The following is an 11529-nucleotide window of genomic DNA, read 5'->3' on the forward strand; positions in this document are numbered from 1 at the left end:
ATGGAAAAAATGTATTATCCAGCTGCTCAGAGAAGCATTGTGGGAAATGTGCACTAATCATACTTACTTTCACTTATATGAATGACAGAGAAGGGCACACCCACTGTGGGTGTTATGATGACAATGGTGAACCTAAACTGTTTCCATAATTTGTCCATGGGTATATTGGCACCACATATGGGTATATTATTATGGTACTAACAAGAGCATTGTTTGACACCATTTAGTCTGGTGCTCTTCTAGTCATGATAAGGTGATTTTATTTTTTATACCTCTTCATTTTTATACCTCTGAGATGTCTTGAAATCTCTGAATGTGTCCTGTCAAAATAACATCTACTGTCCCGCCCTGAGGTAGATACTCATCTTGTCTAACAACTCCAGTGTTTAACCGCTGAATGTAGGTAATTCCACAACTTTTGGTAAGTTGAAAGTGGCTAAAGCAATAGTGAAATGGCTGTATTTACACAGCTTTTAAAAGGACTAGCTAACCAGCAATCATAAGTTTTATAAAATAACAAACCTTACTGTTGTCCAGTCCCATGTCATGGCATTTCATTTGAGTAAAGATCTACCTTGTTAGTCTGACGGTTGCAATGATTTCCAGTAGTCTTTTATTAATTGCAAGTCTAGGATCCTCATGATGACTCCTCTTAATTTAGATTATCTTCATAAGATCTGTATAGACAGTGGGACTCATTAAAAATAAATGGATTGTTTTTGTAAACAGCCAAGCACTTTCTAATAGAAGTTCTCAGCTTGTTTCTACAGTGTACTTAGAATGAGTAGTGAAATGTCTCTGCGTCTCAAAACTGCGCAGTTAGAATGTGTTTTGTGTGCTTTGCCTTTTATAGTTTTACATTTTTCTAGATAGGAAGAGTAACAATAGCAGATCTCAGCATTTGACCGTCTCATTATTCTTCTTTCCAAAGGGCCGTCTGTACAACAGATATATACTGTGTATATCTGTGCACCCCTCCCAGCTCTTTGAACAATAAATCCGTATTTAATCAAGTGTGTCGACAATAATAGTTTGTTTTAATTATCCTGTGGAATCACTCAAAGTGTCACTGAAAGCGAAGAAATAACATTTTTCTTCTCACATAAAAAGTTACAAATACTACTGTTCACTTCACTCTTAATGTTAGCAATCTTTGATGGATGAAGTTACAAACACAGGTGCAATAATAGACAAGTATTAATAAATGGTGATAGTCCAATAAAACACATTTTAGAATGAATACGCATTACTGGTCAGTTGAAGATCAACTGTGTATTTGCACCAAGCAGCATTTTTAGGTGGAATTCCAAGAGAAAAGTTAGTCAGAATAGAGAAAGACAGTTAACTCTTTTCTCCACTAGAGTGTACTGGAGCTCAGTTTGTCATTTGACCGGCAGAGGGTGTATTCTGTGGTTAAATAGCAGTGCATTTATAAATCCCATAATTTATGTAATTGGGTTTGTTTAAACTAGAAGTTAGATCTTTCTTTTGACAGGAAAGTTACCTCGTCTATTACATTCATGTTGGAATAGTACATGTGGCAACAGCACATGTTAAAAGTGACACATTCTACAGTTTGCTGCCATTTTACTGTTTGTTCTCATCAATTTAATATTTGACACGTCCCCTATCAGGGGCGCATATATTATAACGATTTTTGGAACATGGAGATAGAATCCATCCAATCCACCCATCGACCTGGCATTGCAGTATTTCCAGAAATGGCGCACCCCACTCAAATGTAAAAAAACAACAACCAATCAATAAATAGTGATCTGATGTTTGCGAATTCCCCAAATGTGGAAATCTTGATGCACAAGTTGCAACATTTCTGGACAGCGTTCATTCGGGCTTTTACCTCAATGAAATGGCTATTTGAAAGGAAAATACTACTACATTTGTCAAAATAAAAAAAGCTAAGAAAGGAAGACGTGGAGTTGAACTTGCTATACTAATGCTTTTTCTTGCTGGTCTTAGCCTTCATTCTATTCCAAGAAAGATTACAGATTTTATAGCCATCCATTCAGAAAGACATCTTTTTTTTTAGATCTTTATTAACAATGAAGGAAATACGTGCATTCAGTATATAAACAAGACATACAAAGAAAAATGGCAGTTACAGTATCTGTGTAAAAATAAAAAAACATAATAAGGCACATATGGTATAAGGTGCTTCCCTTTATATTATTCTGGGGTTTCTGAAAATAAGTTTTTAAAGTGTATGAGAGTGCGTTCACATTTTTTATTTGACATCAACTCTGAAGTTCGATATAAAATGTCCATTCTATTGTGAAAACACTAAAGTTATGGAGGGATTTGGAAAAATTCATATTGTGGATGTGAAACGTACCCATCAGAAACATACGATTTGTTATAAAGCATAATGTTTTGTTATTAGATTCAAATTTAAAGATAATATCTTTAGGTTAAAAAATGATGGTCTGTCCTTTCAGAAAGACATATCTGACTGTAGTTATTGCCATGGTGTGTGTGTGTGGGGGGGAACAGAAGAATCGAGGCAGCTGATTGGAGGAGAGGTTTTGGGGGGCGGGGGGTGCACTTCTCAGTGAAGAGGGAAGTCTCACTGCGGTGCAGAGGGAGACGAGGTGCGACGTGGAAAGGCAGAATGCCACTTAAGTATTTTATAGCGCAACAAATGAAATCCAGCGACACCATGAGAAGACTCTGTCAGCTTCCTGTGGGATCTAACGCTAATATGTAGCATAGCGGCAAACTGAGTGTAAAGAAAAAGTCTTCGTCATGGACGGGGGATTAATTATCACTTTAGTATCGGTTGCGATGTTTGTAGGTTGTTTTGTTCTTGGATTCATCCCACTGTTGTTCAGACTCTCTGAGGTAAGTATTTTCTTTTATATTTACCTCCCTTGTGGTCTGTTTTCCAAGTCTTCATTAAGTCATGATAAAAAAAATATTGAAGCACGTAGTTGTTTAATGTGCAGTGTTTTTATTTATGTCAGCATGCACTGGGCTGCAATACAACGTTTTGTTTCATTTTTCATGGTGTTGAGTTCTTATGATTGAGCAGCTTATTGTCATGGTTATGTGTGAAATCGCTCCAGCTGTTTTGTCTGTCAAATAAATCACTGTTCCGCGGGAATCACGTGTTGATCCTCAGAAAAGCCTGCAGTTTGTCTCCATCCTGGGGGCAGGACTCCTGTGTGGGACAGCACTGGCTATCACCATCCCTGAGGGAGTGGGCTTACTGGAGGACTCATGGAGAGGTGAGCAGGGGAACAAAGACATGACACTTTTTGGAAGAATATCAAGAAATCCAGCTCAAATTCTTCTTCTTTTTCTGTAACAAAAACCCTTTATACAATGTTTTCTTTCATCATGTTTCAAACAATCTCAGATTTCAGAGACCATTGCACTTTTTTTTGGTACTTTTTGTCGACTACATGTTAAATTCATAAATAAAAGAACATAACTAGAACATACAAAACTCAACCAAGCCTAAAACGGATCAAGACAAACAAAATAAACATCTTAAGTCTACATTAGTGTCACTTTTACAACCTGTTATGGATATCTGCTTTATTTCTATAAAGAAAATATGTGGCCAAGCTAAAAAATCGACCTATTCAGATAAAATGGGAATGTTACTGAAAAGGACACCAAACTATTTAGGTTAATGGAAGAACGATTCTGTTTTTGTGTTTGTTGTTTTATTAAATGGTTAAATCCATTCATTAGTTCAGTCATTAATTCATGAACTCATTGATGTAATGTAAATGAGAGACATGCACAGATGCTTGCAGTCATGTAACAATGATGGTTTATTCTGGATTATTTTGGTTGACAAGGACTCACAGCGTCATTTTTAATATTTTGTAAGTGACAAAAGTACTAAAAATGGCTGTAATAAAACACAATAGCATAGTAATTTGGGATTTTTTCCCAACTGGTAGCCTAGAAGCATGCAGGTTTCCCTTCAGAAAAATGCCCTGTTTAATTTAAGTCCAATTTTCTGTGTTCAGGTAAACTGGACAGTCACTCAAAACCTGTTTTATTGAAAATTATAGTTATTGTGAAAATATTTTTATTATTTGTCTGGCAGTTAATAAACTCAACATCCTAAAACAGTTTTTAGTGTTACACTAATATTATGATTTTTCAGCTGTAATACTCTTATTGCCAAAAAGAGAAATTCAGCATGCTTCATAAATTAGAACAGTGAGAACAGTGTTTGTTTTTAAAAAAAATATATTTGCCCTGTTAATCCTGTTTATCTCAGGTCAATCAAAACAGTAAAGGACATTTTTAGCAACAATAGCATGATCAGCGATCGGCTGCTAACACAGGAGCCCAAGATGACAAACGTTATTTGTCTCTTTTTACCTCATGTCCTAAATTAGTCCATATCCCTGGATGCTCCCCTTCTTTTCCTCTTTTCATGGTTGTCTTGCCAACTGATTATCTGATGTTGAATTGTAACCACGCAGGGTGAGTGATGAAGCACATGTGGATGAAAGCAGTCTAAATGTATGCTTGTCTTTTATGTGGATTTGATCAAAAGCTCTTCCTGTCCTTCATCTTCCCTCTGCAGCATCCTCCTCCTCCTCTGATGTGCCATCCAGTCTGAATACCAGTGATAAAAATAAAAATGCAACATCCACAGAGAGAGGCCATCCACCTCGGTTCTTCATCGGGGTGGCTTTAACGTTTGGGTTCACCTTCATGTTTGTAGTGGATCAGATCGCAAGTTACTTCTCCATGCCTGGCAAGTTTTTCATTTTGCACCTTGTTATCTCTACACATATCTCCTTATTTATCAATCTTATAATAATTTCTCATTTCAGAGCGATCGACTCGTTTGCCAAACAGTGTCGGCATCACAGCCACTCTGGGGCTGGTTATTCATGCAGCAGGTACTCACACAGCTTTAACTAGATTGTCCTAGACTTGTGTTTGTCTAAGGTACACTGGGTCTTCCAAGGAATTCTGGGGCCACAAAGTACTTTTTCCTCATGTGACTCAGCATGTGATTCCTTCAATGTTTGAGTCTTTTTGTTTTAAATGACCTCATTCTTAGGAGTCTATAGCAGCCTGGAGGCTTAAGCTACAACTTTATTGTCTCTTTTGGGAAATTTGTCATGAAACAGACATATTGCACCAGTCTCCTCTCTCAGTTTGAAGTCATGTGGTAGAGAAAATGCACAAACATCCATTGGATGAGTAGATTTTTGTGTCCACTAATACATTTTTTGTCTGCTTCTAGCTGATGGATTTGCTGTTGGTGCAGCTGTGGCCACGGGGCAAGTTACAGTGCAAGTTATAGTATTTTTAGCTGTGATCCTACACAAGGTGAGGTTCCCTTACATTTTACTGAAATATATACCAATCACTAGCATCATGTAATCATAACAACACCTGACTATCTGTCTCCCACAGGCGCCTGCAGCTTTCGGTTTGGTCTCCTTCCTGATGCATTCAGGCCTTGAAAAGAAGTACATTCAGGGACATCTATTGGCCTTTTCAGCTGCAGCACCTATACTTGCCATCACCACTTACTTCATATTGCACGCAGTAAGAAGGCCCACATCATCCCTCGTGTGTCTTATTCTAAGTCTCAGTTGGTGGCTTGCTAGTATTTGATTTGATTTGTTTGTGTCTGCAGTCTGGCAGTTCGTCTCAGAACCAGCTCAGTGCAACCGGTTTGGGAATGCTTTTCTCAGCGGGGACTTTCCTCTATGTGGCAACAGTGCATGTTCTTCCTGAGATCAGCAGCAGCAGCAGCAAGACGGGCCAACCCCCCTCTGACCCCCAGCAGCACACTGGAGCAGACTCCCCCCAAAATCACCGACACCTGGGGCTCCTGGAGAGCCTCACTCTGATCCTCGGGGTCGGGTTCCCGATGGTGCTGGCTCTCGGGCTGAATGATGACTGAGAGAGAAATGTCAGGGGGAATCAAGGGTAGTGCAAAGTCCAGTGTGCTGTGCCAAAACGCCTGAAAGAAGAACACCTGTTTAACGAGCTGTGAAGTTTTTATTACCTGTATGACATAAGTGAGACAACAATGTGCCTTGAAAAAATGTTGCTTGCTGTGCTACTTGCAAATGGAAATGATTTACATGTTTATTTGCATTTAGAGCAGAGAAGAGACAGGAAATGTCAGATCACCCAAGACATATGTTTTTGCCAGGTGTGATGAGGGCCTTATTATTGATAGAATTCCTTTTGAGTCCAGCTATTGTTTGTGTAATAAAAGAGCTCTCCAGTGGGTGTAAAGAATCCGATAGCTAATATATTGTATCCTTGGCAGACCTAGTTTTCTTTAAAAGGGTGTGATTGTTTGCCAAGTTTGAATACAGTAAGACTTCTCGAGGTCCTTTCACAATGTCTGACAAAGACTCTGATAGTCTGAGGACACGGCATGTTCAGGGTGAACAACCAATACAAATACAAATACATTTAATCAATCAATCAAAATCAAAATTACTTCATTTTTATCCCCAAGGGGAAATTCAGTTAGTCTGATAGAATCTCTGGAAGAATGAGACAGTCTGATGGCTGTAGGAGTGAATGATCTTTTGTATCTTTCCATCCTGCAATGGAGATACAAAAGTAATACTAAATACTTTTACAGGAACAACAAAATAATGTGATACTGTCTCTATGATTTCCTCTGTTATTTGGTGAGCTTGAAAACAGAAATAAACTAGTATGGTTTTGAAGTTTTTATAAGTACAACTGCCAACGCCTCATAAATGTGAGGTGGAACATCAGCAAAATATGTAAGAAGTCCAGCAGTTTTTTACATCTGTTATCAAGTGGGTAATTCTAATCATGGATGTTTTACTACATTTATGTCCAAGTCACTTTAAGAATCAGGGTTATGTATCTTTCAGTTTCTTCTTCAGCACAACCATAAGTCTACATGAAATAAAAATATGTCTGCTTGTGTAAGGATGGCTTATTCTCATAGTGTTCATTACAAACATGGAAACAAAATGTCAACTGTAAATGAGAGATTTCCATATCTATTTTATGATAAAGCAGGTGCTTATATAAATACTGTGAAAGTTTCCAAACACTCGGAGAAATGCACACAGTCCATATTCAGAAAGTGTGCCGAGCTGTCAGGACTTCTGTAAGAAGTCCTGACAGCTCGGCACACTTTCTGAAAAAAAAGTGTGCCGAGCTGTTTCTATGTTGAATAGAAACAAGTCAAAAAAACTTGTTTCTATTCAACATTTACAAATGTCATTGCACTTGAGTCCGTGAACTACTACTGTTCCTGCTTTAATATTTAATGTAATTTAATTCAAGGTTTTGCTTAATGTGCCCTACTTTATACATAGAAAGCATTAAAAATAATTTTAGTGAGATGTGGTATGGTAAGACACTGAAAAAAGTCAGAACCAGAAAAAAAATATTAAGCGTCAGTCGCCAGAGCACTGCAGCTTGTTTATTCTTCAACCTCTTTAAATTCTGCCATTACTCCTGTTATCTGGACTCCTCTGGCTGATCATATCAAATTCAAAACAGTGATGTCAACCTTCAAGCACCACAATGGCTACAGACCACAATTTAACCCTTCAGTCTCTGGTCTGCAGTCTTCACCATCACTGCTCAGAAAACCTTTTTCCACTTTTCCACTTTACCTACATCCAGTAATACTACATTGTGTCAAGTCAGATCACACAATACAAACTGTTCGATTTAATGCATGTGTTGAAACAATATGATCATCATGTGTTTCGATACATAATCTAAGTAAAACAATTCTGTGCTGTGGCTCACAGAGCAGATATGTTTATGTTACTATATATGGAAGCTGGTTATACTGTGAAGAAAAGGGTCCAAACCTAGAGCTCAAGGCACCCTAAGAGTCTAAAGTTAAATCACAGGAATGGATGATCATTTACTGTTTACAAAAGAAAGGAAGAAACAAACTTTTATGCTATGTATAATGAAGTTTGTAATATGGCACAATCTCAGATAAGGGTGTCATTATACTTTTGAGGAGGAATGTTTTCTCTGAATTCGCTCATTTTCCTGCAGCTCTGGATGAACGAGTTAGTTGATGTCTGATGTGAACTCAAGCCTGTGAGCCTCTTAAAGTTTCATGTGGCTCATGGAGGCAGTCAGCTGAGCCTCCAGAGCCATCTGATCAAAGGTCCGCCTGTGTGTCTGCTGCCTCACTCTCTCCCTCATGTGATAGGAGGCCCGAGCCAGCCTGTGCGCCTCCTCCTGTATCTGCTCCCGCTGTCTCCGCAGCCTCTCCCTCCTCCAGTCCTTCATGAAGATGCAGCTCTCTCTGACCTTCTTCATTGCCTCCTCCTCTCTCTGTATCCTCTCTCTCAGCCTCTGGTGGCAGATCTGCCTGTGTTTGTTGTTTTGCTGTGTCTGTTGAGCTCTGTTCCTCTGCTGGGCCAAGGCGTGCAGGGCTGCTCTCTCCGTGCGTCTCTGGCTCAGCTGCACCAGGATCTGTTTGTGTGTGAGCTGCTGGAAGCTTTGCAGCTCTGCCCTCAGCTGCGTCCTCTGAATCTGCTCCTTCTCCCGGGCTGATCGCTCCTGCAGCTCCCTCATCCGTGCCTCTACAGCCTGGGCACGTTTCTCGCAGGAATCTTGCAGCTTCTTCTCGAGGGTGCTCCTCATCTGTGCCGCCTCTTCCTCCACCTGCTGCTCTACCTGCCGTTTCAGCAGGATGTGTCGTAGCAGCTCCCTTTGATTTTCCTCCTGCAGCCTCTTCCTCTCCTTCTTCTCCTGAAGCACTTTGCTCCTCCTGGCCTTCTGCTCCTTCTCTACTGCTACAAGCATTTCCCTCTCTCGCTCCTTTTTCACCACCTCTTCTTTCTCTCTCAGCAGCTTCTCCTGGTAGTGTTTGCGCCCCCCTGCCTGTTTCTGAGCAGCCTTTATCTTGTCTCTGCGTTCTCCTTCCACCTCCTCTTTCAGCCTCCTGCAGCGATCTTCTTGCAGCAGCACCTCCAGCTCAAGCTGTCCCGCTTTCTCTTTTTCCTGACGCTCCCTCAGCCTTCTGCGGGCTTCTAGCTCCTGGTGCCAGCGTTGCATGCTACGCTTCAGTTTCTTCCTCCTCTTTTTCTCCGCCTGAGCCCGCTGGGCCTCCTCCTGCCTGTGGGCCTCCTGTCGCTCCTGTTCCACCTGCTGACTGAGCCTCAAGCCAGCCTGCTCCTCCTGGTGCTTCACCAACATGAGAGCAGCAATCTTGCGGTCTCTCTCTGACACTGTGACACACATCTTCTTATTAATGTCTCTGGTGAGCCTCTTCAGTTTCATCTCTGTAGCCGGGGTGTGTCTGAGGTCTCCCAGACTGAAGCTGCTGATTGTGCTCCTGTCTGGGTCTCTGTTAGAACATGAGGACCTGCTGGCAGATTTCACTTTCAAGCACAGATCTGCATACTGGATGGACCCTGTTGTCTGTCTGTCCCTTGAGAGATCCTTCAGTTTAGTGTCAGGCACCACGTCCAGGCCTGACACTTTATTATTGCCTGGCCACCTGTTCCCACCTGCCTGGATAATCTTCTCCCTCTCCTCTCGGCACATTTGTAAAAGCTTCATTCTCTCCTTTTCGTAGGATTCATGCAAAACTCTCATCGTCTCAAAAGGCGCGTCATGCTGCTCTGCAATCAGCTCATTAAGCGATTTTATCAGAAGTTCGACAGGTTTAATACCGAGTCGTTTACAGGACTCCAACGAGCGGGGACTCGTTAAAACATACCGACTCCTCTCTGCTTCCGCCGAGTCAAAGTTGTTCAGGTCCAAACGAGGCTTGGGTGGCGTGGGTCGCAGTTCCCCCATGTTTCACCAAGAGTTAAAACTACCTCGATGCTGATTTCAGGCGCTCAAAATTGCTTCTGCTGTCGTGTTCATCCCCTGCATATTCTGTCGGCTTTCCAGCACAGAGAGGTCATGGAGGGATTAGCTGCGTCTTTCCAGGCAAGCGGCGCTCAGCTGCACCTCAGCTGTAACAAATAACAGAGAGGTCGAGTCTAGAAATGATTTCTTTTAACATTTAAAAGCAGATTTATTTATACAAATGTGAGAAAACGTTACATAAATAAATTGTTTAATATAATCAATTGTCCTTATTTTTGCTTGCATCCAAATTATCTTAATATTTTAAGTAGCGTAATAGGGTTACATACTTTGACACTAAATAATACGAAGCGTAATAGCCTTCAATTAGTAAAATAGTAGGCCTATAATAAAAAGAAATGCTAGATAGCTATAACAAATAGGCTAATATAATGATAAGCTAAGCTAAGCTAAGATAAGATAAGATAAGCCTTTATTAGTCCAACGATGGGGAATTTACCACGTTGCAGCAACAAGTGGACAGCAGAAAGAAGGATCAGTATACACAAGGGTAGTATAACAACAGCATAAATATAACATTAGCCTACTATAAATATACAATGAGAGAGAAAAAGTTTCGAACAATATCAGCAACTAAAATTAAAATAGGCTGAAGATATAAAAATATCCACATGATGTTGGAGGATGCAAACAAAATTTAGTGAACATAGCTACATTAACAGGAAGCCTAAGAACAAAAGCCACATTGACGACACATCATTAAAAACACACACTAAGATGGAAAAGCACAGCATTTTTTTATTAGGCTAATGTTGTTTTAAGATTAATATTCTCAAAATAATATAGGCTATGTGAAGGTAAAATAAAAATGTAAACAGTAGCAGCTGCAGAAGCAGCATCACTTGCCACTTTAAACCTGAGCCATTGTAAAGAAGCCATGAAACTAAGTTAAGTCCGTAAACACTGGACGACGTAACGATGCCAGAGCTATGTGCCAGAGACGCTAATGATTACCATGACAACAAAACAACGAACGTTAAGTAAAGAGCGGCTCCGTGACATCAGACACTTGAATTATAAGCGCGCGCCATCTGCCGGTGAGCAGGCAGACACACAGGATGACGTCACCAACAGTTTGCCTGCCGCCCTGTGGGGTGTTGCTGTTTACCATTACCGAAGTCAGTTCCATATTCGTCAGATGTGTGTAACTATTTAGAGGGTAAAATGTGTTTTTAAAAGCCAAAAACAAACTAACAGACACACACACAAAAAACTTTCCATGTGTTGATTTTTGAGCTTGACAATGTTACAGATTTTTTTTATTTATTTCAAATCTAAGTATTCCATATTTCACTTATCAGTTTCTAAAAATAATGTTTTTTTTTCAAAGGCTACCAACAATCAGGCAGAACAGTAGCCTTTTAACTCCAGTGGCTGAAGTGATGCTATTCACGAGTGTACAGTAATGCTGCAAATTTTATTAAATTATATGGACAGTCACATCTAGGATCTAAATTATTATTTCTTTTTTTAAATGCTTTATTGAAAATTACAAAAGTAAACATCTCTGGCACGTTTTTCGCAGTACGTACCTTGCATAAGTGTAGAAAGAATGCTAGGTGAACATCAAACAACAGTAAAACTTATAATAATAACATCAATATTGTAAATTCAGAGCAATTGAAATAAAATAAAAATAAAAACAAAAATAAAATACATATAAAACAG

General features: G+C 39.9%; 2 protein-coding genes and 1 pseudogene across 2 annotated transcripts; 2 read left to right on the top strand and 1 right to left on the bottom strand.

Annotated features, from left to right (window-relative positions):
- The first annotated feature begins 1575 nt into the window (after window positions 1-1575).
- LOC131958817 (U2 spliceosomal RNA) lies at window positions 1576-1735 on the top strand (annotated as a pseudogene).
- Window positions 1736-2614: 879 nt separating this feature from the next.
- Window positions 2615-7107, top strand: LOC131993531 (zinc transporter ZIP9). The gene is made up of 7 exons (XM_059359487.1): window positions 2615-2856; window positions 3137-3242; window positions 4568-4741; window positions 4821-4889; window positions 5240-5325; window positions 5413-5547; window positions 5639-7107. The coding sequence occupies exons 1-7, from the start codon at window positions 2761-2763 to the stop codon at window positions 5906-5908; spliced, it is 936 nt and encodes a 311-aa protein (XP_059215470.1). The 5' UTR covers window positions 2615-2760; the 3' UTR covers window positions 5909-7107.
- A 443-nt stretch (window positions 7108-7550) lies between these two features.
- On the bottom strand, window positions 7551-9921 carry LOC131993696 (coiled-coil domain-containing protein 177). The gene has a single exon (XM_059359695.1). It carries the CDS (start codon window positions 9781-9783, stop codon window positions 8080-8082), a length of 1704 nt encoding a protein of 567 aa, XP_059215678.1. The 5' UTR covers window positions 9784-9921; the 3' UTR covers window positions 7551-8079.
- Window positions 9922-11529: the final 1608 nt, after the last annotated feature.

The sequence above is a fragment of the Centropristis striata genome, chromosome 20 (assembly GCF_030273125.1).
Source record: "Centropristis striata isolate RG_2023a ecotype Rhode Island chromosome 20, C.striata_1.0, whole genome shotgun sequence".
Taxonomy (NCBI): Eukaryota; Metazoa; Chordata; class Actinopteri; order Perciformes; family Serranidae; genus Centropristis; species Centropristis striata.

Excerpts from the sequence above, each read along its gene's own strand:
- LOC131993531 (XM_059359487.1), top strand. The coding sequence starts at position 2,761 with ATGGACGGGGGATTAATTATCACTTTAGTATCGGTTGCGATGTTTGTA. Across the intron at positions 5,326-5,412 it reads TAGCTGTGATCCTACACAAG|GCGCCTGCAGCTTTCGGTTT; the intron begins GTGAGGTTCCCT and ends TGTCTCCCACAG. Across the intron at positions 5,548-5,638 it reads CTTACTTCATATTGCACGCA|TCTGGCAGTTCGTCTCAGAA; the intron begins GTAAGAAGGCCC and ends TTGTGTCTGCAG.
- LOC131993696 (XM_059359695.1), bottom strand. The coding sequence starts at position 9,783 with ATGGGGGAACTGCGACCCACGCCACCCAAGCCTCGTTTGGACCTGAAC.